Source organism: Podarcis cretensis (genome assembly GCF_951804945.1).
Source record: "Podarcis cretensis genome assembly, chromosome: 7".
NCBI lineage: Eukaryota > Metazoa > Chordata > Lepidosauria > Squamata > Lacertidae > Podarcis > Podarcis cretensis.
In genome coordinates, this window is record NC_137176.1 from 30,847,269 (window position 1) to 30,874,446 (window position 27,178).

Sequence of the window (27,178 nt, forward strand, 5' to 3'; positions counted from 1 at the left end):
CATCTGACTACCCAGGCAGAGAAGAGAAATTAAGGCTCCAACTGCAGAGAAACACAATCCCTTTGATTGCTAGGATGAAATGACATATCTGAAATTTATTTAATAGCACAATTAGACTAATGATGGGAAACTGCTGAAAGCTCTAGAAATTTGGTGGAGAAAAGCACCAAGACATAAATCCAAATACTTTATCCACTTCTAGTTTTCCCTTGGAGGGTCTCGCTGTGGGGAGTGTGCCTTGGCAGACAAGCCAAAGAGGAGAAAAGATTCCATCAATGCAAAGTATTAGCCTAAGGGACCCTGGCTGAATCTACACAGATATAATTAAAAAATGCTGTGAAAATGCTCTTTTAAAAAAAGTTTTAAAGAATATATGGAATTTGTCATTAGCTCATCACCGCCATCTACTGTCAGATTTGTATACTGCACTTAAAACACACTTAAAATGTTATATTTTCAGCTGAGTCCCCTGTTAAAGCTGCTGGTTACACCCCTGTTCCTAAACAACAACTAGGCCATGGACAGAGCTCAATACTGATATATACTGTAGGTCTGCCTGCGTATCAGTCTGAAGAGTTATGGTGATTAGCTATTGGGAGTAAATGCAATTAACTTAAGTAGAACAAGATTAGGAAAAGTGACATATGAATTTGCCCCCTTTCATGCCAGTGGAAGTTCTGCTATGTGTTGTGAAAGTGCCAGAGTTGGTTTTCAGTCTCTTCATGGAGAGTTTCTCCTCTTTCTCTCTCTCTCCCCCCACCCCCTCTCTCTGTATATAGTGATGTCTGAGCAAACTTACTGTTCGTTATGTTTTTAAACCCGCATTGCTCTGCTGCTTTCCTTGTCTATCTGCTACCGCTTTGCTTGTAACGTTGTTGCGTCTATGATGTGGTTGTGTCCTCCAGCGTCCGAAGAGAGCCCCACGTCCAGTGAATCTGGAGTCCACCTTTCTCAAGATCCTTCATCTAAACCAGTCTTGCTACTTCCCCCCAAAAAATCTGCTGCTTTCTCTGGAGACCATGAGGACACCCCAGTGAAACAGCTCTCCCTCCTCAAACAGCCCCCTGCCCTGCCTCCTAAACCCATTGCCAGGATTGCCAACCACTTAGCTGGTAAGTAAGTGTTCCAGAATGCTTTGTGCCGCCCCCTCCCTGAAAAGAGCTCTTGTTCCTGTGTCTCTAAATGGAATGTTTCACCCACCACCACCTCCATAAAGCTTGCCGTTGTTTTCACATCTCTCACTAATAAACCTGCATCACTGATTTTACATTCATGACAGGCCAAGGAGTTCTCAAACCTCATCAGAATATGGGCTGGAATTATTCAGTGGGTTTCATTCCATGGACAACCTAGGCTTATCATATTCTCTCTCTCTCTCTCTCTCTCTCTCACACACACACACACACACACACACACATATGCACACAGCGCCTTTGGGCCCTTAATGAACTATGCTTGTGGCATTTGCTTCTTATAATCTTTTTAGTTGGGTAGGTTGAGTGTGACTTGCCCTTTTTATTAAATTTCTGAATGTAGGAAAACCTTGGCTTAGGCCTTGGGCATATATCCCTTCTGTACCTATTATGGTTGATAATTTTATTTTATGCCTACTCTTATGTTTAGCTTTCGTGTTTTTTTTTGCAGTCTTGAGTTGCTTTGAGTCACTTTTTTGTGGAAAAAGAGATTGATAGGTCGGTAATATCTGTTCTATGCTACTTTTAACTAGCCATTGACTTCCCCATCCCCAAGAAGTCTGGAACAGTAACAAAGGTGCTGAGAATTCCCTAAGAAACCTCAATATATCAAATGGAGCTTCCCAGTGGTAGTCTAGGAAAAAATAAATGACTAGCAAAACACTTTAAACTTGTTGTATAAATATTTCCCTTGTCCCATTTAGGCCAATGTGGATCCATCACACACATATTTGTTGTCATGTGGGTATTGCAGCTACAACAACTGTTCATGCAGAAAATTAGTAGTCCTGTATTCTCTTTCAGACTTGATTGTTCTGTGTGTGTGGTAGATGCTCATCACAGCTGCCTTTAGGCTTCTGTCTCCACTAACATTCTTCTAATCTGTCCTTCAGGCCTTCCAGTTATAGAGGTTTCTTTTATATCCCTCTTTCTTTCAGTTTTCTTTTGCTCTGCTTCATAATCCGTATAATAACACACTAGGTATGCAGCTAGCTGCTCCTCTGCTCCAGGGATGCAGAAAGAATCTACAGGCCTCGCGACCTCCCTAAGCTGGTATTGCAGAGCACTAATGTCTGATTAAATTAGCTTTAGGCCCCTTTATGGCTTGTTTCAGTTATCAGTGCCCCTCGTGTCCATCTACCCACTGTGTCTCACCAATCTTATATGTCTTCTCTTCTTCCATAGACCATGTTGGTTGGTTGTGGCTACTTGCAGCGCCAAATTGTACTTACATAATTTGTCTAGGAACCTTCCTATGCATCTTCAAGGAAAGGGGAAAGTTTGTTTATTTCTTCTTCCACCCAGTTGTTTTGTGTCTCCTTACACTCTTTGCAGGCCTGCAGAAGCCAGCAACTAAAACCATTTTAGGAAATATAGGTCGTTTGTTTGTTTGTTGCTTTATCTTGCCCATGGTACCCTAAAGCTACATACAACTAAACAAATGGACAGTAAACACCTCATAGTTACATTAAATCCAGGGTGAAAGAGAAATACATAGTTGTTGTTCTCTTTGACATCTGGTGGCAGGGCATTCCACAGGGAGGGCGCCACTACTGAGAAGGCCCTCTGCCTGGTTCCCTGTAACTTGGCTTCTCGCAGTGAGGGAACCACCAGAAGGCCCTCGGCGCTGGATCTCAGTGTCCAGGTAGAATATTATAACAATAATTTTATAGTTGGATAGCTCAGTTATAGCTGGGTAGCTCAGTTGGTTAAAGCATGGTCTGACAATGCCTAAAGGTTGCAGGTTTTAATTCTGGGTTTCCCCTTAAAAATCTGATGAATAAAAAAGGCAATGTGTTGCCAATGAACAATTTCTGATATCTCAATACATGGTACCTCGGGTTACATATGCTTCAGGTTACATATGCTTCAGGTTACAGACTCTGCTAACCCAGAAATAGTGCTTCAGGTTAAGAACTTTGCTTCAGGATGAGAACAGAAATCGTGCTGCGACGGCAGCAGGAGGCCCCATTAGCTAAAGTGGTGCTTCAAGTTAAGAACAGTTTCAGGTTAAGAACGGACCTCCCGAATGAATTAAGTTCTTAACCCGAAGTACCACTGTAACCTATTTGCAACATTAAGCCCCAACCTGGAAAACAGACCTTGAGTACCCTGAAGCCCCTTGCCTTGGGAGATGCCCAGTTATAAATCATAGAATTGTAGAATGGGAAGGGACCCCAAGGGTCATCTAGTCCAACCCTCTGCCATGCAGGAATCTTTTGCCCAATGTGGGACTCGAACCCATGACCCTGAGATGAAGAATCTTCAAAACCTCAGAGCTGTGTGTCATAGCAGCGGAGGAAACTGCCTTATATACTACCAGCTAGGTCAGTATTGTCCACATGAAAGGCTCTCCAGGGATTCAGATGGTAGAGTCCCAAACCGACTTGGAGATGCTGGGGATCTTCTGCATACAAAGCGGATGTGCTACCATTGAGCTACAGCTCTTCCCTTTTATCATTAGAGGACAAAGCTAGGATTATAAAGCTAATCACAGGGCATACCTAGTTTAACCAGCTGATTGCCCTTAATCCCTCAGAAACTTTATTCATGGAAATCAAGGCAGCCTGGAGAAAAAAGAGCAGATCCTACAGGGCAACTTTGGGTTACTACAGTGGTACCTCAGGTTACATACACTTCAAGTTACATACGCCTCAGGTTACAGACTCCGCTAACCCAGAAATAGTACTTCCGGTTAAGAACTTTGTTTCAGGATGAGAACAGAAATTGTGCTCTGGTGGCGTGGTGGCAGCGGGAGGCCCCATTAGCTAAAGTGGTGCTTCAGGTTAAGAACAGTTTCAGGTTAAGAACGGCCCTCCGGAACGAATTAAGTATTTAACCCGAGGTACCACTGTATCTGCTTTTTGACTGCAAAGTGTCTTTGAGAGGGGATGGTTTGCAGTGGCAAAATGGGAGTGGGATACTTAACGGTCCCCCCACACTGCTTTTTTTCTTGAAACCTTTGCCCTTCCCTATGCATTTTTACCCTTTTCAGTGGTTTTGATCTGTATTTAACTTGTGAACAAAGCTCTTGAACCTTACAGAGGATGCAGACGCTGGGGGCTCCTAATAGTGCATGTGATTGAGGTTGTAGTTTGGCCTCAGGTCTCAGCGAAATCAAAATGGCTTATTTCCGAATAAACATGCATAGAATCTGGGTGTAAGGGTCAAAAGACATAAATTTCTAAGATTCTTTATGGTGTCCTCTGGGGATATTATTAGATTTGCATAGTCTCTGGAAATGAGCAATCAGCTCTAATGAATCATCTTTTCCAAGCCGAAAGTAAATTAACCTTATTCCATTGCTAATTTCTCCAGAGACATCCTTGGGTCCCGTTTTGAAGGAATTCTTATAATGAGAATTCTCACAATCGAAATGAAGACCTTCGGGTTTTCAATATAGCTCCAGCAATATAGCGTGTATGCATGTTAGTGCTGAGGATTTTGTGAGAATAAATTTAAGACACACTGGGAATGATTAACAGAAAGTGATGGAGGGAAACGATTTGCTAGCGATTAGCAGGAACAATAGCAGGAGACACATGGCTGCAGAAAGAATTTCACTTGAAGTATGTCTTGTGAGGAATGGTTTATAAAAATTCTTCTCAGATTTCAACTTTTTATTTTTAAAAGTGTGTGCATTTTTAACTGGTTCAAGTACAACAATAGACTCTCCACCCCTTACATCTCCCATGTTGAGGTCTATGTTTCAGTTTACCAGACAGGATGCTTGTCAAAACTGTGATGTCTGGGATGTGGCAGCATATCTACTAAACAATCCTTTCAACAGCAGGTTGGAAACATTTTTATGTACCCAGGCATTATAATTTCTATAATTACGCAGAAAGGTAGAGCGCCTCTGAACCTGAAGCAATCTTTCAGTCGACTTTATCATTTTTAACTGCTGCCTTGTATTACGGTTGGCAGTAGCAGTTTTTTGTTGTTGTTTTTATTTTGTTTTAATGAATCAGTTTATATTCTACACCTGCCCTGCAATCTATGGAACGGCAGTATGAAAAAGTTAGTATTTATAAATAAATGCAGGGCCAAGTTTTTCGTGGACCCTTAGTATTAGTGGCCACTCCTGGTAGGTCTGGAATTTATGTAGATCCTGAACCAAAGTGTTGATTTGCATTACTCCATTGATTATGAGGTCTTTGCATTGATTGTGTTTATATCCTTCAAGCTATCAACAGTCAATCACTTGCCTTTGTCAGTTTTGTACCATGTGCAGTAACGGATAACGATAGCAAGAGAGAGGCTGGCACTGAACCAATGTGACTTACCTGTCATGTGACTGCAGTATGATTGCTCCTCCCCCCGCCCCCATTGTCAGTATCTGTAATATTCCTTCATCAAGCACAGCTTGAATATCACACCTACATAGATGGATCTGACTTGCAGCTGGTACTTGGAAGCGAAAGACCCAAAGCAATGGATCCATCCACGTGGCAATGGTGGTATTGTCTCCCATATACTTCTGCTGCCATATTTGCAGGAAAGGGCAACCAAAATTAACAGGGGGCTGGAGCAACTCCCCTGTGAGGAAATACTGCAACATTTAGGGTGTTTTAGTTTTTTAAAAATGTGAGTAATGGGGGGGCATGATAAAGGTGTATAAAATTGTGCAATGTGAAGACAAAGTGTATAGACAGAGGTGTTGTTCCCCCTTTGGTGGTGTTCGGTGAACTTCTGGGATCATCAAACGAAGCTGAATGTTGAGAAATTCCGAGGCAGACGACAGGAAGAACAGTGCATTATTGAACTATGGAACTTGCTCCCAGTAGATCTAGTGATGGCCACCAACTTGGATGACTTTAAAAGGGGATTTGGGGGGGGGGAACATGGAGGAACAAGCTATGAATGAGTACTACAGCCCTGGTGGCTGTTGACTGACTCCAGGAGCAGAGGCAGCGTACCTCTGAATGTTCATTGTTGGTTAGCACAGGAGAAGGCTTACATGTTCAGATCCTGTAGTAGACTCCCTGTGGGCCTCTGGCTAGGATGGTGGGCTTAGTGGCCGATCCAGCAAGACTCCTCTTCAGTTCTTGTGCATGGGAGAGCACCATGAGGGGGAAAAGACTCCCATGCTTTTTCTCTTTTTTTGAAGGAGACCTGAATGCCCCCACCTCACAAGTGCTCATCTTTTATCTTCTAGATCCTGGTGCGCCTGTGAAACTGCCTTGTATGCCAGTCAAACTGTCGCCTCCGCTACCTCCAAAGAAAGTCATGATTTGCATGCCTTTAGGGGGACCAGACCTCTCCCTTGCACCCTATTCCACACAGAAGAGCTGCCAGCAACCATTGGCTTCGCATCACCACACGGTCCTACCGTCACAGTTAGCACACCAGCATCAATACGGCAGCCACAGCCCACATTTGCCTTCTGGATCCAGCACTTTGCCCATGCATCCTTCAGGGTGTCGCATGATCGAGGAGTTGAACAAGACACTGGCTATGACCATGCAGAAGCTAGAAAGGTAACATAGTGTTTTGAATTGTATTTGTCTGCTTATATAATAATAATAATTTATTATTTATACCCCGCCCATCTGGCTGAGTTTCCCCAGCCACTCTGGGCGGCTCCCAATCAAGTATTAAAAACAATACAGTGTATTAGAGTTTATAAAGAGAAATACAATACTTCATACCTACACAGGTCACAGTTTTGGCCTTGCCTCCTTCAGCCTCTGCAAGCTGGAGATAATTTTGCCATCTCTTTGCACGGGAGCATTCAGAAAGCAAAGATTCAACAACATCTCAATGGGTAGACCACATGCTTTGCACGCAGATGGTTTGCAGGTTCTTTTCCCAGCATCTCCACTTAGGACTGGGAAAGACCTTCTATCTAGGACCCTGATGATGGTCCAGCTCCATAGAAGGCTGCTTCCCACCATCTGCCATCAGAGAAGGTCCCTCCAAAGAGCGAATTTTGCAGAATTCACAGAAGCTGGGTCTCTCTGAGGGCAGGTGGCAATTGTTAACATACTTTAACAATTGGGTGTTAAATGCTTTAACATGAGGGTGTTTAAGTGATGTGTATTTCCCATTTTTATATAAAATTCCCCCCAAGGTATCAGAAGTTTGAGATACACCAGCCTATTCTGTTATGCAACATATCTCAGAATGGTGATGATACAACCATTATTATTATTCTTGTCTCTTTTTCCTAGGTTTCAGCGAAGGACTTTCATAGTCTGTGCTTTCTTTTATTTTAAAAAAGAATGTTATAGGCTGTGTGCAAATCAGGCAGTTCCCATTGTCTTTTGAGATAATAACTTTCTGTATGTGATAGGCTTCAGTAATTTGGAGACCAATTCCTGTAAGACATTTGAAAGCGGTTTGGCATTAAGCCATTTATCTAGATTGCTGCAACCTGGAATTATTTCATCTTCAAATGCTTTGTATTTCTTATCATTTCATGTGATTGTTTCACAGGTTTCTAAAAATATTCTGCTGATCAGTTCTAGTGGCTTAGGCATAATCGTGATGGTAATCTTCATTACAGTTCCTATTAGTGCCCTCATTTCGTTTCACTGTATGTATTTGGTAGTCGAGAAGGTAGTGACAGCTGACTTGGAATGAGATTGAGGCTCAGGATCTGTGCAGTTATGACCATTTTCTAAAAGGAAGCAACATGATTAAGAAGATAATGATCAGATAGATGTTGGAGCTGAAGCAATATGCCCAATGCAAACATCCTTCATGAATGTGGCTTTGAAAGATGAGTAGTAGTGACTGCCTGGTTTAATAATCTTTTTTTAAAAAAAAATAATTTTTATTGGTTTTCCAACAGAAATAAAAACAAACAACACATTCACATACACAAACAAAAACATATATAACATGTATAATTTCATAATCCTCTTTTCATACCCCTTGTTACCGACTTCCCCATACCTCCCTTTTACTGCATCCTTAATTCTTAACATTTTTTTTTTTTAGCAATTATCCAACAATTAATTATTTAATTCACTTTCATTACATTCCTTTTTCTTTAACTTATTAGTTACAGCTGCAATTCTCTATTTCTTATTCCCTGACATCTAGCACCCCTCAATTTTGCAATACTTTTTAAGATATATCTTGAATTTCTTCCAATCTTCTTCCACTGTCTCTTTCCCCTGGTCACGAATTCTGCCGGTCATCTCTGCCAGTCCCATATATTCAATCACCTTCGTCTGCCATTCTTCCAGAGTAGGTAGTTCTTGTGTCTTCCAATACTTTGCGAGAAGAATTCTTGCTGCTGTGGTAGCATACATAAAAAACGTCCTATCCTTCCTTGGCACCAATTGGCCAACCATACCCAGAAGAAAAGCCTCAGGTTTCTTAGGAAAAGTCCACTTTAGGACTTTCTTAATTTCATTATAGATCATTTCCCAAAAGGCTTTAATCCTCGGGCAGGTCCACCAAAGGTGATAAAAAGTACCTTCAGTCTCATTACACTTTCAACAATTACTATTGGGCAAATGATAAATTTTAGCAAGCTTGACTGGGGTCATGTACCACCTATAAATCATTTTCATTAAGTTTTCTTTTAAGGCATTACATGCCGTAAATTTAACACCGGTGGTCCATAACTGCTCCCAATCTGCGAACATAATATCATGACCAATGTCTTGTGCCCATTTAATCATAGCTGATTTCACCGTTTCATCCTGTGTATTCCATTTTAGCAGCAAATTATACATTCTTGACAAATTCTTAGTATTGGGTTCTAACAATTCTGTTTCTAGTTTAGACCTCTCCTTCTGGAAGCCTATTTTCCTGTCCTGTTTAAATGCCTCATATATCTGATGATAGTGTAACCAGTCTCGTACTTTAGGCTTTAGTTTCTCATAACTCTGTAATTTAATTTTTTCACCATCTTGTTCTAAAATTTCACAATATTTTGGCCAATTAGGCTCCATATTAAGTTTTTTCACCTCTTTGGCTTCCATTGGTGACAACCACCTGGGAGTTTTACTTTCTAACAAATCTTTATACCGCATCCATACATTGTATAATGCTTTTCTAACAATATGGTTTTTAAAACCCTTATGTACTTTTACCTTGTCTTACCATATATATGCGTGCCAACCAAATCTATTATCGAACCCTTCCAGATCCAAAATATCAGTGTTCTCAAGAAGCAGCCATTGTTTCAACCAGCAAAAAGCTGCTGATTCATAGTAAAGTCTTAAGTCCGGCAGGGCAAACCCCCCTCTTTCTTTTGCATCAGTTAAAATCTTAAATTTTATTCTGGGCTTTTTGCCCTGCCAGACAAATTTAGATATATCTTTCTGCCACTTCTTGAAACACTCCACCTTGTCCAATATCTGCAATGTTTGAAACAGAAACAGCATTCTAGGCAGCACATTCATCTTGATAACAGCAATTCGACCTAACAAGGAAAGTCTCAGCCTTGACCATATTTCTAGATCTTTCTTTACCTCTGTCCAACATTTATCATAATTATCCTTAAATAAGTTCACATTTTTAGATGTTAAGTTTACCCCCAGGTATTTCACTTTTTTTGTTATCTCTAGGCGTGTTTCACTCTGAAACTTCTCTTTTTCAGCCATTATAAGATTCTTCTCCAACACTTTAGTCTTTTGTTTATTCAATTTAAATCCTGCCACTTGACCAAATATCTCAATTAATTCTAGTACTCTTTTGGTACTAGTGTCTGGCTGTTGCAAGGTTAAAACCAGGTCATCTGCAAATGCCCTTAATTTGTAATGTCTAGTTCCGACCTGAACTCCTTTAACTAACTGGTCCCCTCTAATCATATTTAACAAAACCTCCAGAACTGAAATAAGCAATAGAGGGGATATTGGGCATCCTTGTCGTGTGCCTTTTTCTATTGGTATTTCTTCCGTAACCACATTATTTACAATCAGCTTTGCTCTTTGTTTAGAATATATTGCACCTATACCATTTTCAAAACCTTGGCCCACCCCCATTTCTTGGAGATTTTTCTTCATAAAGCTCCAACAAATGTTATCAAAGGCTTTCTCCGCGTCCACAAAAATTAAAACCACCTTCCTATTAATGTCCACTTATAACATTTCCAAAATATCTATAATGTTCCTCACATTATCTGACATATGTCTCCCCGGAAGAAAGCCAGTTTGATCCTTATCAATCTCCTTTAGCAACACTCTCTTCAATCTTTTTGCCAAAATGTCTGCAAAAATTTTGTAATCCGCATTAAGTAATGATATGGGGCGGTAGTTTTTAACCTGGTTCTTTTCCTTCTCAGTTTTCGGTATAAGTGAGATAAAAGCTTCTTTCCACGATTCGGGTGCCTTTTTCCCCTCAAGAATTTCATTACAAACTTCTTTCAATGGATGTATTAACCATTCCTTCAGTGCTTTATAGTATCTAGAAGTCAAGCCATCTGGTCCTGGAGATTTTCCCAATTGCATATTCTGAATGGCACCCTCTATCTCTTGTGCTGTTATTTTCTCATTCAAAGTCATTTTACTTTGCTCTGAAATTTTTGGTAATCCATACTTCTTAATAAATTCTTCTATTTCTTGTTCATTTATTGGCCCTTGTGCGTATAATTTTCTGAAAAAACTTTGAATGCCTGGTTTAATAATCAACCCAAAGTAATTTTATGGAAGGAAGTCTTCTGTTGCCAACTGCAGTCACAATATTCATTCCACATGTAGTGTTAGACAAATACAGAATTAGACCATGCTTTGTGCTTTTGGAGTCTTCGAACTTTGCAAGTTTGCACACTTTTAGAGTAAGTGTTAAGTGTTAAACACAGACTTCTTCAAATCTGCTCAGACATGGAGTCAATGGAAACAATACTACAATCTTCTAGTGCCAACAAATCAGCCTGCTTGTTGGTTTCCCAAGGGCAATTATTTCTGTGTTATATTGAAGCCTATGTTAGTATCTGTAACAGGATGTTAAGTCTTCCATCCTGTTACCTGAAAGTGCAACTTGGTTAGGGGAATTCTCAACAGCAATTATTGCAACGACCAGTCCTGTGTTTTCCTCTGGGGCAGTTTCTTCCATGTGCACAGGCTCGTGATAACTGTTAATTGCAAAATCTGGTCCATTGTAAATTAAAGAGTGGACACAATTCTGCGTGCAATAAGAATGTTCACCATTTGACTTCACAGAAGCATCTGTTCCCCTAGAGCAATAGATGTTCCCATTTCTAAACTCCTATCAAGTCTGCAGTTACTAGGGCATGCTTTATGGTTAATAAGCAGAAAACAGGTGATGTGATTTGGTTCTGTTTTCAACTACTAATTAAGTGTAGACTACTGAAAGTGAAGGTCTCTTATTTTAGGAGGAAAGACCCACAACATACATTTAAAGCACACCCTGAGAACTGAAGGATCCCCCTCACAGAGATACAATTCCCCGCACCCTTAACAAATTTGAGACACGTGGTTAGACTTAAATTTGATCCATTGGAGTTGAATAGCAATTTGGGAAGAGAGTACAGACTAGTATCAGTTGGAACTTCTGTGGTTATAAATGAACACCTCTAAAACACACACAGATACACATACAGAGAGAGGGACAGTTGTAACAATGCTGCACCTTTGTGGAGCTTTAAGTTTCCCTGAATACGCAAGCATCACAATGTTTGTCCATCTTGGGAGCAGAGTATGGCTGCAGGAAGTCTGTTGTGTATTTTAGGAGGATCTGGCAAAAGGGAATCCTGACAATTTCAGTTTTCGTTTATTTAAAATGAAGGAGCACTTTTCTAGCCCTCGTGGATTCAGAGGAAAGATTAGAACTATGTGAACAGTGTCTGGTAAATCAAATCAAGGGCTGAAAGCAAGAATACTGGGAGTCTGGAAGCGGGACTGTAATTCGCTGAGTGTACTATTTCAATGGCTAATATGTCCTGTCTGACCGACCTTGTTAGCTGTCTAGACTTCGTTCGAATTTACTCTTCCTTTTTCTCTGCAGCACTATTTTATAGCAGCTAATAATAATGTGGCACTACAAATAAACCATCCCCCTAAAAAAATAAAAATAAAAACCCCTCAATTTTGGGTGCAGTGCAAAAATATGCCAAATTAGCAATTCAATACAAATGCACTTAACGTTTCAGAAATTTGATTTCATTGATGTAATACTGAAGAGGGCGGCAGGGACACAAAGGCGCATAGCCCCCACCTATTTCCCGTAAGCCCGAAGCAGTAAGCTTTGTACCAAAATAATACGCCAATTATTTCAGTTGCACTCAGTGTCAAAAATGATGTCTCTTAACTTCCACAATCCTCAGAAGATTAAAAAGCTGGTGGCTGTTTCCCCCTGAAAAAGTGCCTGCTCTTTTCATAATGCATGTGGACAAAGCATCTACAAAGCCGACATGTCCTGATACATTTTTAAGTTATTTTGCTGAGACATTCTCTGTTTTTGCAAATGTCTCCAAGGAGATTAGTGTAGATTTTCAGTAGAGATGCATTTCATTTTTTAAGAGGTTGGTTATGCCAAATAGCGTCTCTTCTGGATGTTTTTGACAGCGTTGCTGCTGTTAGTTCTGCTTGCCTCAAAAGAAAAATTAAACCTAAAGGAGATCTGTTGCCGTGTTTGTAGTAATGAGCTTTAACAAGAGATGTATTATCAAGACTACACATGCCTATAATATATGCACATGCCTATCATAGCGGGACGCGGGTGGCGCTGTGGGTAAAACCTCAGCGCCTAGGACTTGCCGATCGCATGGTCGGCGGTTCAAATCCCTGCAGCGGGGTGCGCTCCCGCTGCTCGGTCCCAGCGCCTGCCAACCTAGCAGTTCGAAAGCACCCCCGGGTGCAAGTAGATAAATAGGGACCGCTTACCAGCGGGAAGGTAAACGGCGTTCCGTGTGCTGCGCTGGCTCACCAGATGCAGCTTGTCATGCTGGCCACATGACCCGGAAATGTCTGTGGACAGCGCTGGCTCCCGGCCTATAGAGTGAGATGAGCGCACAACCCTAGAGTCTGTCAAGACTGGCCCGTACGGGCAGGGGTACCTTTACCTTTACCTATCATATGCATACGTTGTATACTGTACAGTATATTTTGGATGTGAAGTTATTGGATATTTTTATTTGACCTGTTGCTGAGCTTAATGCTCAAATTTTAAGGCACATTAAATGAACTGTTAAATGTTTATTTTTGTTAGCATTATGTTGTACTGATATTATACTTTTTATTATGTATCATTAATTTATTACTGGTTATACTGTTAGTTTATTATGTGAACTACTTTGAGTTACAGGTGTTATCTTTGGAAATGTGACGTGTGTGTACACATACACACACACACACACACACACACACACAACTGATTACTATGACTATATATAAAAACTGCAATATATGCTGCCCTCCCATCTGCACTTACTCAAGAGTAAGCCCCACTGAAGATGGTCAAACTTACTTATGAGTAAACATGCATAGATATATTGTGTCACACAGATATATCTGATTGCAAAGATGTTTAGGCCTCAAAATGAACAGGGACTGAAAAGGCTTGAGTCCAGTAGCATCTTTAAAACTAAATTATATTAATTGACTATAAACTTTCAGAGGCTCTAACCTGCTCCTTCAGATATCAAGCTAACAGACAGAAACTGAGCACAGGAGACAGAAGGCTGAAACTGGCAGACATGTGGCGCAAAACCACCTGATTGCCAGTCTGCAAACAATATATTTTTATGTCTCTCACTTGAAGCTAGAGATATGAAATGTACCTCCAAATAGCAGCCAGCACTCATCAGAAAAAGCAAAGCAAACTACACATGCCATGGAGTAGAGGGGTGTGAGAATTTCTCATTTACACAATTGAACCAGCTTTGGATTGGAAAAAAGGAGTATTTATCGTGACAGCCAGGCAAGGATCAGGGGCGGAGTGACGGGGGTGCGATAGGGGCGGGCCGCACTGGGTGCTACCACTGAAAGGGTGACAAATCCCGGGTGGCACTCACCACGGGGCCTGCAGCACGCCCGAGCCACGCTTGGGTGCACACAGGCTCCACGGCTCAAAAGGTCCACCTGCTGCCTCCCCCCCCCCAAGCTGTAGGGCAGCTGAGGGAGAGGAGGCAGGCAGACGACTCCTCGGAGCCCCGCAGGTGGCTGCCTCCCCCCTGGACCGCTGGCCCCGCCCCCATGCCACCCCAGACACCCAATCGGATTGCTCCACCGCTAGCAGGGAGTACAATCTCATCCCTGAAGTTTTGGAACTGTTAATGCTAGCTAGAACATTGATCTGTAGTCACAAATACTCTGTAGACTGAACATGGGACATTTCCTCTCACTGTATGATTCTCATTTGCAATTCGGGACACGATCTCATAAATAACAGCCAACCAAGTGGAATTATGTCCAGAGAGGTGACATAATGGAAGGGGCACGGGTTCCACCTCCTCATGCTTGAAATAGCTTCTGCTTAGATGCAGGTCAGATTTCTAGTGGTAGCCCATAAGGGTATGCTTACAGAATGCAAGGTGTTTGTGTTGTGTGAGTATGTAGTGTGTTATCTTGGGTGTCCATCACCCATGCTGATTTCAGAGAAGGACTGACTTAGCATTAATCTAGTCTGGGGTGGGCAACTCCAGATATTGTTGGTCTATAACTCTCATCATCCCTGATCGTTGGCAACGCTGGATTGGGCTGATGAGACTTGTGAGTCTAGCAATATTTGGAGAACCACAAGTTTCCTACCTACCACTGATCTAGTCCATCCATATACAGCTTTCAGAACTTAATCTATATGGCATTCACTGAGAGTTTCCTTTAAGATAATGAATTGTTCCATGCTTTTATATTTCAAGGATATTATATTGGATTTTCCATGTTAATCACTGAAGAATTGCACAGATTTGTAGGAAGGTCGAGTTAGTTTTTTATATATATATATATATATATATATATATATATATATATAGAGGATGAAGGCTAATTGAATTTAAATTATTGAAGCATATCCATAAATGAAAAGTTAATTGAAAGTTTTAAGGGGATGTTACACATTTCTATATCATTAGGAGGATTTGGGCTGACATTCGCTTTTTTTTTGGATAACACGTTCAACATATAAATGTAATTAAAATCAAATACCGATGTTCCCATCCCAATTCATCACCAGTGTTTTTTTATTCTTCATAGCGCAAAATTTGAATATCTCTAGGCACCCATTCCTTCTCTTCAATTTGCCCAGCAAGGATAAATATCTCATTATTGCTATTATGTTACGCCTGTAAAAATTAACAAAATTATCTCTTTGAAGTGTAATATAACCAGTATAACAATACAGTGAATGGAGAGAGTGCTTTATTCCCCAAAGGCACAATCCACAGGCAAACTTCCCTGTAGCAATTTAATAGGGGCAGTGCAAATTCAGCATCTTCATATATCTTTCACTGCTAACTGACACACTTGGTTAGTGTTAGACCTACTCGTTGATACTTGTTGAATTACATTATGCACTTGCGTTCACAACAACTCTATGTGCCTCCCCCTGCAAGTGCAGGTTGCTGTTCTGAATGGGTTGCCAGCCCACAATGGCTTTTTTCTACTAGTTCACATAAAATTTTTGAACTGCCAGCCAGTACAAAGTTGCTTAAATTGGGGCGTGTTATGATAAACTAGAGGACTGCTATTCATTGGCCATAGCACCCTTTACGGTAGGGAACTCCTTGTGGAATGAAAAGAGCTTTATGTGGAAATCCCCCATGAGTTGTGGATTTTGGTGGATGCCTCTTTCCACTTGCAAGCATTTATAGGTCCACTTATCTCTTGAGATCTGCAGACCAGGCCCAGCTTAGGGTTTCTTCCATTACAGAGATAATACTTGTGGAGAGCATAACAGAGCCTCCTTGGTGGTAGCTCTCACACTTTGGATTTTTTTGTGCAAATTGGCCCAGAACTCTGTTAGAAAAAAATGCTTTGTTTTAGGGAGTTTACAGTATCATATGTTTTTAGTACTTCTGGTTTCTTATTTTATTTTTTACATTTGCTAATGGTCACTTTCTTTTCTGCCCTTTTTTGTTTAACTGGTGTGTACTTAGTGCTAGGCTGTGTATTTTTTACTGCCTGTTCAGTTGGATTTTTTGATGCATAGAAACTATACCATGAGTTCTGTGGAGAATAGGAGAGGGAGAAACGTTTTTATATTTGCGCATTATGAGGACACGTATGCGCACACTATTTAAAGCACTATCACAGTGGGCATTATCCAGCTGGCACTCTTCACCTTTTACCCAGCATGAACTGAATCACATTGCAAACTTGTGGATCTGGATGGCCAGGGCTCATCCCAGGACATGAAAACGTTCTCCATCCAGTGATTACACTTCCAAACCTGTCTCCTTGATGTAAAAAAAAAAAAAAAGAAAGAAAGAAAGTTTCATTGAAAGGTGCTAGCATAACCTTTTGATGCTTGGGAAGCAAGTCATTCCAATGTCCTTCTCTCTCTCCCTCCCCCTGATTTCCCCAAGCTCTGGTCTGCATGGGGGAGACAGTGTCACCAAATGTGGACCAGGAGGCCTTTCAGACATGAGACAAGTGCCAACAGTTGTGATCGAATGCGATGACAATAAAGAAAATGTGCCTCATGAATCTGACTATGAAGATTCTTCATGCCTCTATGCAAGAGAAGAAGAGGATGACGACGAAGAGGAAGATGAGGACAGCTCAATATTTACAAGTAAGAGCTGCTCTGATAACAACACAGTGTTGTAGATGGATTTGATAGCCTTGGGAATAGGCATGGAGAAGCTCAGGGACAGCAAGGTGACTCCCTTCTTAAAGTCCTTAGGTTCAAGGGCACATATCATTCCCATCCGCAGGGTGGTGTGCATTGTGTTAAGGACTGTGGAGCAGGAAGATGAGGGCAAGGCTTGTTTCCTTGCCCCACAGACCTTCATCTAAACTGCTGTTGCTTTGATGCAATGGAGAGCTGGTCAGGGGCTTGCTGCCCTCTTGTATCACGATGATGGCAGCAATAAGTCTTGGGTGAAAAAGAGACACTGTTTTCTGGGCTAAGGCCAGAGCCACTTCTGCATCCGCGCTGCCTGTCTAGAGCTGATGCACAAAATAATAATTTGCATTTCCTTAGTAAGTAGCACACTGAACCAGCGGAAAGGCTTTTAAAAGAGGTTTCTAGTTTGAAGATCAGAATAGCATCCATCTTCCTATGTAGGAAAAGTTTTTAAAAAACAAAGTCTGTGTTGCTGTGATCCTAGTGCTATAGATGAAGAGTCTAAAGTTCCATTCTCAAAAGCTGCTTCTCAAACAGCATAGTCTAAAGTTCCATTCTCAAAAGCTGCTTCTTTCTGCCCAAGGTTCCCTCGCCATGAAAGTCTGCAGGAAGGACTCTTTAGCCATCAAACTTAGCAACAGGCCATCCAAACGAGAACTGGAGGAAAAGAACATCCTACCCATGCAGACCGACGAGGAGAGGCTTGAGCTGAGGCAGCAAATCGGGACAAAGCTGACAAGGTAAGAACCATGCAATTTCCTCCCTTTGGCCCGCACCAAATGCATAAGGCAGCTTGAGCTATCCAGCTTTTTATTCTTGAACTAACAAGAGGGCAGCTTGAGCGTCCAGCCAAAGATAAGCACTTTCAATCCTAGAGCTTTCAGTAAAAGAGCTTTTGGGGCACTTGTTCCCCACATTTCCTCTGAGGAGCTCAAGGAGATGTGTGTGGAACCCACACAGCCAAATACCGCACTTCAGAATAATCCCTTAATTTTCTGGCCCAGCCAGTTTTCAGTATCAACAGTTAGAACACTTGGTCAATTTTTTTAAACTATAATAATATTTCCAAAACTTCATCATTCTTTCCTGATCACTAAGGAATTGGCACATAATGACATAGATCTCAAGTTAAATTAAGGAAGTAAAGCCCTTCTGGTCCTTTGGGAAAAGTTGAGATGCAAAGTACGATTCCAGCTGACAATTTTAACAACTTTTCTAACAGACTTTTACCATTCTAAAGAAAGCCCCCAGAGTCTTGGAACAGCCAGCTGATTAAATTACCTACATTATTTGCAGAAAGAATATAAAACATAGAAGAAGAAGAAGAAAAGCTCCACACATTTTTAGTACCAGACTCATTAGGAAATAATTATCACTGCTGAGACTGAACTAGATTTCTCCATCCTCACAAGAAAGCTGATTAAAATGTCTTATACGAATTCTTTCGGCTATTTCAACTCAGGAGTAAGCATTAGTAGAGGCTTTTGACAGAACAGAGGTGAGCTCCATGAAGACAGAGAAATTGCCATAACAAAAAATAAGCTCAGGCTGCATTCGCGTGGCAGCTTACTCCATTTTCACAATGCTTCCCTAACTTTTAATTTCGGCATTATATTTGACTTTTCACATGATGTAAAAGCAGTTTCTGGAAAGCTAATGAAATATAGTGCACGTCTGGTCTCATTTCCTTGTTATTCGATTCCATTAAGAATCCATTCACGATCCACTAAACCCAGAAAATCTCAGGAATAAGTGATAATATTTGGGGTGCAGCTCTTCCCTGTTGTTTTCATGAAGGAATCATGAGGGAACAGAAGCACGCATGTGTGGAAAGGGCTGGGGGAATAGGGACATTGTTCAATTATGCTCATTGTTGTACCACACCACGCCCACTGGTATGAATGGAATTTAGTGCAGGTGGCGGCCATTTTAGGTGCGTCCAAAGGAGGCACAATCACTGACACATGGGTCCTTTTTGACCTGGAAGAAGGCAGAACCGGGGCAGGTGGGACATAACAGGGCATGCTCCATCGATGTGTGTGGGGCCCAGGAACAGAATCCCTGCGCAAATTGGTTGCCGCCTTGCCTGTATGACATGCCAGTATATCAGTCAAAAAGCCACAGTTGTTCCATAACCCAACAGGTACTGCAGTGTAAAAAGAACATATATTGAGAGAGAGAGAGAGAGAGAGAGAGAGAGAGAGAGAGAACGAACAGAAGCACTAGCATTATAATCAGGAAAACACAATATTCCCCACATTTAAATATACGCTCAATGGAGGATACATTGGAATTACTCTCTCTGCTACATTGCAAGGCCATAATTATTAAAATGACTGAAACATGAATCTGAAACAATACTAGGAGGAAATTACTTGTTTTGTTTTTATTTATTTATTTATTTATTTATTTTGAAAAACAACCCTACTGATAATGGCGCTGGGAGGAAAGTGAGCACAAGAGATAGGAAAGGGGGGATTTGTGGCAGCAAAAGGTGGGCGGGGAGAGAGACATTGTCAACCTGCCCTGGTGTGTGTATCTAGGAGAGAGAGAGGGGGGTCTGGAATCATACAGTCTCGTGTTGGCTTCTTGGTCAGCATCCTTGGAAAATTATTCAATGGGTGTGCCAGCCCTCATCCCAAACCTGTTGCTCTTTCACATCCGTTTTGTAATGTCTGGATCAAGGCAGAATTTGAATACAACTTTGTAAGAGCCAGGCAGTCAAATAACGTGGTGAGATATTTTGAGTCAGCCTTCACTGCTGCTTCTTCACACCCATTCCCCCCACCCTTTCTGGAACTTCCTTCTGCTTTCTTGGGTGTCCTGTCCCAAGAGGAAAATCCCTTCTCTGGAGCTGGCATTTGGTGGGCAGAGAAATCCCTTATTGGCACTGATGGGATTTCCTCCTAATGTGAAAAATACTAGCTTCAGAGGAAGGATTTTTCTAAAGCAGGGGAGGAAAGGGTTGCATTCCTCCTCTATACCTGCTGTGATCCTGAATATTACCAGGCCCCTCTAGCTGATGTGATTTGAATTAAACAACAACAACAACAACAGCAACAACAACAGCTTCACTTTAAATGCAAGGATGCATTTAATGTCAGGCCTAGTTGGACCTCTCCCCCCCCCCCCCGCATCCTCCAGACTTTGCAGTGGATCTCTAAAGGTTCCTGTTGCCACATGGAGAAGTTGGTCATTGCCGCTCTGACTCATCGTCATCACTGCAGTCACTGCAGCCTCGCTGTGCTCCTGCGCCTTCCCCAACTGCGCTGTGAATTACTCAGCGTTCTTCATTACACAAAAGGTTCTTCAAATTGCCCTGGAGGGAAACATAAACAGCCAAATGAGAACAGTTATGTTTACTAAAAGTTTGCAGCAATGAGGTCTGCGGCATTGGAGGAAATTGATTTTCTTGAATGAACGTTGAGAGTACTACTCAATGTGTGCACTGAGAACTACTGCAAGAGTGACCTCTGTTGTCCATAGAATTGTCGAGTTGGAAGGGACCCCAAGGGTCATCCAGTCCACCCCCTGCAGTGCAGGAATCTCATCTTAAAGCATCCATGACAAGATGGCCATCCAACCTCGGCTTAACAGGGAGCTTCCTGGGTTTTTTTGTTGGTTTGCTACACGTAGTTATACCTCACTTTTTCAGCCCAGAATGTTCTCTTAGGGCTTTAAAAAATCAGTATGAAGTACTTTGGTTGGCTATTCCTGACAGGTAACTGATTTTGAGAAGAAGAGAGTTCGGGAGAGCATGTGGGACTCCTCTGGGGTGAAGGGTGTGGGCTGTGGAGCTGCCTCTTATTGAACGCAAAATATGGAAAGGCGGGGCGAAAACAAAATAATATAGATGTGCCTGGTCGCTCTCTCTAGGGGATGGTCTAGGTCCTATTGTAGAAAGTGCCCCATCTCTTCTGCTTTCTTTTATGGAATCTTGCATCCAAATCCTGCCTTCGAAAGCAGCTCTGTAAAAGTTGCTGAAAATAATAGAAGCCTCAAGCACAATTCCACCTGGTGAAATCCCTTTCTATTCGCGCTGATACCCTTTGAATATATGTGTATGTATGTATGTATGTATGTATGTATGTATGTATGTCTAGCCAAAATGGGGAGAGTTAGGTAGGACATCTGCCTTGCAAGGAGATGGTCCCATTCCCAGCATCTTCAGGTAGGACGCCCCAGTAGGTGGGTGGGTGAGCGAGGGAGCATTAAACAGGTAACCTGCCCTCACCGCCCAGCCTTGGCATCAGGCCACACCCCTTCCCACATGCTGGCTCCTCCCCCTGCTTGCTGATGAGTACCGGCACTTTTTTCTTGGAAAAAAAATAGTGTGTATATAAACACAGAGACATATATACACACACAGCTGTGTAGATGGCTGCTTCTTGCCTAGCCCTTGGCCAGATCTCAGAACCAATTCAAAACAGTCCTGAGCACAGCAGCTTATAGGACAGCCATCCCTAACCCCCGCCGATGATTGGGACACAAAAAGGTTGGCAGTGGGGGAAAAGAAGCTTGAAAGCTGATCCCTACCGACAGAAATAAAAGAGGGAAGAAGCTTTTCTTGTTGCTTTTGGCAGATGAAAGAGAACAGCACAATGATATTGAGAGTGTGTGGCAGTAACGATATGAAAGAGGTTTTGGAAACTCTGAGCAGCAATTCTCCCATAAAATACTGACTGATTGCTTGGGTTATTGTTGCTCTGGAATTCTTCTCTCTCCCCCTTTTTTTCTTTAAGGAGAGTGATGACTTTATTCTTTATCTCTTTGCAGTGCACTGAGAAGTCTGAAATCATTGTGCTCTGACAGTCATAAACTTGCTAGAGTTATAAAACTGTCAGTTCACTGAGTGTTCAGGACTAGATTCAAATTTTATAGATGTTCTTGTCAAATTTCTTGACATCACACAGTGCATGCTTTTAGTTAACGTCTCCCCAACCCCCTCCCAATGGTGTCTTGTTTATCCTGGGCAAAAATCTTACTTTTCTGTTATTTCTTCATTACATTAATATCCCACCTGTTTCTCCAAGGAGCATACACGGTTCTCCCTCTCCTCATTTAATCCCAACAACCACCCTGAGAGGTAGGTTAGGCTGAGAGGCAGTGACTGGCCCAGGGTCACCCGGTGAGCTTCATGGCTGAGTGGGGATTTGAACCCTGGTCTCCCAGGTCTTAGTCCAACACACTAACCACTACACCACAATGCTGTAGTGAGTGAATAAAGTCACAGTCATGTAGCTTCAAGATGGTTTAATATACAGTGGTGCCCCGCAAGACGAATGCCTCGCAAGACGAAAAACCCGCTAGACGAAAGGGTTTTCCGTTTTGGAAGTGCTTCGCAAGACGAATTTCCCTATGGGCTTGCTTCGCAAGACGAAAATGTCTTGCGAGTTTTTCCGACTTTTTCCCCTCCCCCCCCTCTTTTTCTAAGCCGCTTATCCGCTAAGCCGCTAAAAGCCGCTAAGCCGCTAATGGGCTTGCTTTGCAAGACGAAAAAACCGCTAGACAAAGAGACTCGCAGAACGGATTCTTTTCGTCTTGCGAGGCACCACTGTAGATCAGGTATCCCTTTATAAGCAGCTTGACATAGAGTTAGGATGGCTGCAGAAGGTTCACCAAGAGTAAGATTGGCATCTTTGTTGTAGTTATTTGGCGGGGCGGATACTCTGAAGTGCTGTGTTTTTTGCTTCTGCTATGCTAAAAGCTAAAGGGTTGAGGACAATTGGAAACGGACAGTGTTAACATACTTTTGCAGTTGACGGTTGGCAGCTTTTACCTACTTTCCTTTTCTGCGAGGTTCAAAGCCCCTATAACATTTCCATGAAAATGCTTGTTTCCACAGCCTGTGTTCCTCCTTTTAACAAGCTGTTCTAATGAGGCTTCTGGAAAGCCATTACATAACACGCTTGCTACGTGTTGCAACGGGCACAACAAAGCTACCCATTGCAATGCTGAACTGTGCAGCTTTATATTTTTATTCCCAGGCCCAGCTAGATAAAGCCACACGTCTAATTGCTTTACAGTCCTAAGGTGAACTCTCTCAAACATCCTCTTTGTAACACTGGCTGTGCACTGTAAGGATAATAATCGTGATTAGCGCTACTTAAACAGAGCTGTCCCCTTTTAAAGTGTGCCCTTGAATATAAGTTCATTCTAAACACACGTGGCATGATCCTGACCTTTTTTAAAGCACTTTGCCGGTTTCTCGCATTTTCATCGGTTCCAAAATTATATGAAGTATAACTCTCATCTTCTCTTACATTGGGCCTGAGTTATGTAGCAGGTTTATTTGTACTTAGTAACAGCCATGAGGGGATCACTTAAGAAGATAGGGTTCTCATGCCATCACCCTGATGAAAAATCTACTTGCAGAAGACAGCAGTGCCCACCACAGTTGCAAAGGCTCTGAGACCTGGCAGAGTGTCTTTCCCACTGGGGAAGCAGCTGAGACTTCTTAAGTCAGAGCTGGATCAGGCCCGTGAGCCAGATCCTTAATTACTCACCCCACAAGCCAACTTTTATGGTCGCCTGTCAGTCACTCAATCTCATAATTGTGCCAGGTGACTGATGCCTGTCAAAGTTCAGAGGAGGTCACTGCAACTGCCGATCAGGTGACTAGCATCTCCAGTCGGACAGTGATGTGGGACATGCCGCTCCCATCAAATGACCAGGCCTTCTTCATTGCTGGGGTTGATGTGCGTGGTACCACTTTCCCACTGGGGATGCAACAGTTCCCAGTGTCCCCAGTGGGGAAAATGCAACTGGTCCACGCAGCATCTCTCCTATCAGGGGTGTTGGTAGGGTGCCTTTCCTTCTGTCAGCCTGAAGGTACGTTTCTTCACCTTCAGGCTGTGGAAGGTGCAGGTGGCACCTTATAGGACTGGGCAGAAGGCAGCCCTGCACACAAGTCTGTGTTCATCTCAATCCTGCTCTCAAGCATCTGATCAAAGGCTTTTGGTCAGCATTTGTGAGCACCCTTGATCAAATGCTTGAGGCATCCCCTCGTTTGAACCCCTCGTTTGACCCTCCAGTGAGGGTCCCACTGGAACTGCTGTTTCCCTTATATGTCTCTCTTCAGCCTTTAAAATACAAAAGAAAGAGGCTATGGTGCCAGCAAATGCAAAGGCAATATGGCCAAATTAATCCACTAGGAACAATCTGCTGGGACGTTCTCTTGCACACGCCCCATTGAGATGAATGGGAGCAGAGCAGGCATACCTTTCTCTGGTAGTTCCATTCATATGGTTAGGACTTAGCATAGGAGAACTTCCTGCAGGTTTGTACCCTTGGAGATCAAGATTTGCAGATAAATTCTATAGCTAAACTACAGATAAACTATATTTGAGTAATCATTAGTGCTGTGCCAAAAAATTCTCCTGTGTTTCCCACCTCCCTAAGTATACTCCATCAGTTAGCGAGAAAAGATAATTGAAAATTATCAAAGGGAAGATAAGATTTCTGTGAAGTTCTCATGGGTAGGTTGCAAGATTTTCATCATGCTTACTTCACTTTTAAGGTGGCAAGGGCTGCTTGTTAAGTATCCCTTTTCCATTCTATGAATTACTCACCAGTGGTCTGCACTCTGTAGCCTTCCCTGGTGCCATTGCTGCAGTTGAAGCCCAGGGGGTAACTTCTCCGAAGGGGATTTTCAAATCGGGAAGTGAGGGCAGCTGGGGAGGCTGCAGGGTGCTAGAGCAATGTTTACTGGAAAGTAACACACCTCGCAACAGTAAGGCAAGCTGAAACCCCCACACCTGCTGAGAAATTCTAAGGTGCCCTGAGAATGAGGCAGAAAAATGGAAGCCTCTTTCTTGGGGGAAGAAAGCATTTGAAAACGTAGAGGACAGCTTTCAGCACAGCACTAATAATCATCTGTGGCCTTAGGGAGAATGAGTTACTTGAAGCCAGAGACAAAACTGCTATTGAATGTCGCAGCGAGTTGGGAACAACATTGTTCGCAGCCATCTATGTTTTTCTTACATCACTTTTCCTCCCAGCTCCTCAGCTGCACTTACGTCCTAGAATACACTAGCTTTGCAACTGCCCTTTACACCAAATGCTTGTGTTTGTTGTAGGCAAAATATACGCTGGCAGGAGAAAGTGCGTTTGACCACTGTTAATTCGTCATTAAGAAATTGCATAAAGGTTTTCAGAGGGAAAGTGAGGACTGAGGAGGCAAAGAAGAGCCATTATTGTTCTAAGCATGCTTCGACGTCGTTTCTGGGCTGTTAGCCGCCTTTGTTTCACTGCCTCTTTGGACAAGCAGGCCACAGTTTGGAGGCTCACATAAGCGTAGGGAAGGAAGAGCACGGAGCGGAGCTTGTCATGCTTGCAAGAGCAGGGAGGGAAGAAGATGACAAGTTGAGACACCTGCATCTTCTCTCTCAGCCAGTTAGCCTGAGGTAGAGATGGTAGAGGCATTCCTGATATGACACCGCAGGTTTGGTCTCCCCTTGGTCAGCAGCAGGAAGGAAACTACCAGGGCACATCATGCCAGGGCAAAGTCGTCTTCCCAGTTTCTGCATTAGGGGGCAAAGAGGAACTCGGGACCACACTGAATGTCTGAGGGCATGATATGGTCCAGAAACTGATCCTGAGCTTTTTCCACAGACGACTGAGCCAGAGGCCAACTGCTGAAGAATTGGAGCAGAGGAACATTCTCAAACGTGAGTAACTGCAAGCTTGTGAGGGGTGTGGGGAGATGGCGTACTTGGGTCTCTGGGCAAAGGGTCCTTTCAGCTCCACCCCTCTCTCTGCTAGAGACAAGCAGGTTTTCGTTGCCCTTTTGTTACTGTCCTCCTTCAAAGCAGGTTTCCTGTGAAGCTATATTCACAACATTTGTCTCGAACAGCTATCAGCATTTTCAATTTGGTACTTAGGGGAGGACATATTTGAGTCACAAGTAGTCAGCCAAGGAAGTTCAGGTTATGCTCTTGTTCTTTTGCAATACACTCCTGTGCATGTTTACTCAGAAGTAAGTTCCACTGATTTAAGCAGGATTTATTTCCAGGTAAATGTGCATAGGGTTGCATCCCTACAGTGCATTGGATATCACCCTGTATGTTTAAGCTTGATGTAGTTAGCAACTGGGTTTTAATGAGTAGGTTGTGCTTTTGGAAACTAGGATTTTTCAAGATACACGTGATTTGAGTGGCCTCCTTACTATGCTCTGCACTCACCTCCTTTAGGTCAGATAAACAAGTACATTTAAGGATTGCACTTAGGGAAAAATCCACTCTTCCATTTTGCATATTAAGGATGTGCACAGTGTTAATTGGCTCTCCCTTTTGGCAATTACAAAGCCTCCCCAAAGCAATTGTTCAAGTTTTTCTTTTTTGGGGAAAAATACTGTTTAAAACAACAACAATAATCTGGTGACTTTGTCAGGCACATGTAAGGCATTCGAAAGGAAAGGCCTGTGTACACAGAGATGTCTATCCAGGTACCTATTTTCCTGCTGTAGGTTAAAAAATAAATCAGCAAAATAGGCCCATTTATGTCTTTTCACTGGATGCATCAGCTGTAACAGTTTGCAACCAGTGATGTTTGTAACTGCATATATTTGAAAGAATGTAATGATGGGTCCCATAGAGGATGCTTAGCATTGAGACTTGCAAAGCTGGAGTTCATGGGATCAGATACAACCAAGTTGCATGGATGGCTCATTGCCACAAACTCTCTTCTTATATGCGCAATGCTTCTGGAACTCATTCCAGAAGCTGTTCCATAAAAGCAAAAATTTTACATCAGACTGAACCCTGAGCTGCTTGCCTTATCACTGTGCTCTGCACTGAGGCTGGCAGTGGTATCATTCCTCTCTTTCCCCCCACAGCTGATAGACCCTGAGGCACAGAGGTAATGGCTGAGGAAGCCCCTTGGCTCCCGGCGTAATAGTTGGCATGAACTGAGCCCAATTAAAAGAATAAAATTCATGCCGGCACTTAGCCAGAGGAAAAAGGATTTGGATGTTTTGCAAGGTGTACAAAGGAAGGTGTTGGGAAAGAGGTAGCAGGAAGTTGACTGCTCTCAGGCATCCCTCAGAAGGGAAAGACCAAAATATCAGTAACCCCATCCCAGTGCTTGCCAGATTTTTCATATTTCACGTGTACAACCAGTCTACAACACTGTAAATCTTTTCCAGCGCGGAATGAGCAAGAGGAGCAGGAAGAAAAACGGGAGATAAAGAGAAGATTAACACGCAAGGTGAGAAGTTACTGCTACTTCCTTCCATTCTTGGGGGCCCTTAAAGCTTTTAACTGAATGTTTTAATTCCT

General features: G+C 42.5%; 2 protein-coding genes across 11 annotated transcripts in view; one reads left to right on the forward strand and one right to left on the reverse strand.

Annotated features, from left to right (window-relative positions):
• Positions 1-27,178, forward strand: part of PHACTR1 (phosphatase and actin regulator 1) — a 255,596-nt gene that overhangs the window by 212,145 nt on the left and 16,273 nt on the right. For 7 of the 9 annotated variants that reach the window (XM_079984989.1, XM_079984990.1, XM_079984996.1 and 4 more), the window contains 6 exons: positions 906-1,112; positions 6,352-6,673; positions 16,639-16,847; positions 17,485-17,641; positions 25,515-25,570; positions 27,046-27,107. In XM_079984989.1, the coding sequence (XP_079841115.1) occupies positions 906-1,112; positions 6,352-6,673; positions 16,639-16,847; positions 17,485-17,641; positions 25,515-25,570; positions 27,046-27,107 (1,013 nt within the window). The remainder of the gene's footprint in view (positions 1-905; positions 1,113-6,351; positions 6,674-16,638; positions 16,848-17,484; positions 17,642-25,514; positions 25,571-27,045; positions 27,108-27,178) is intronic. The other 2 variants (XM_079984993.1, XM_079984992.1) reach the window with 1 other exon arrangement.
• The window catches only part of LOC307220911 (TBC1 domain family member 7), a 41,764-nt gene continuing 33,865 nt past the window's right edge, over positions 19,280-27,178 (reverse strand). For both annotated transcript variants that reach the window (XR_013841149.1, XR_013841150.1), the window contains one exon: positions 19,280-20,220. The gene's annotated coding sequence lies outside the window, so the exon portion shown is untranslated. The remainder of the gene's footprint in view (positions 20,221-27,178) is intronic.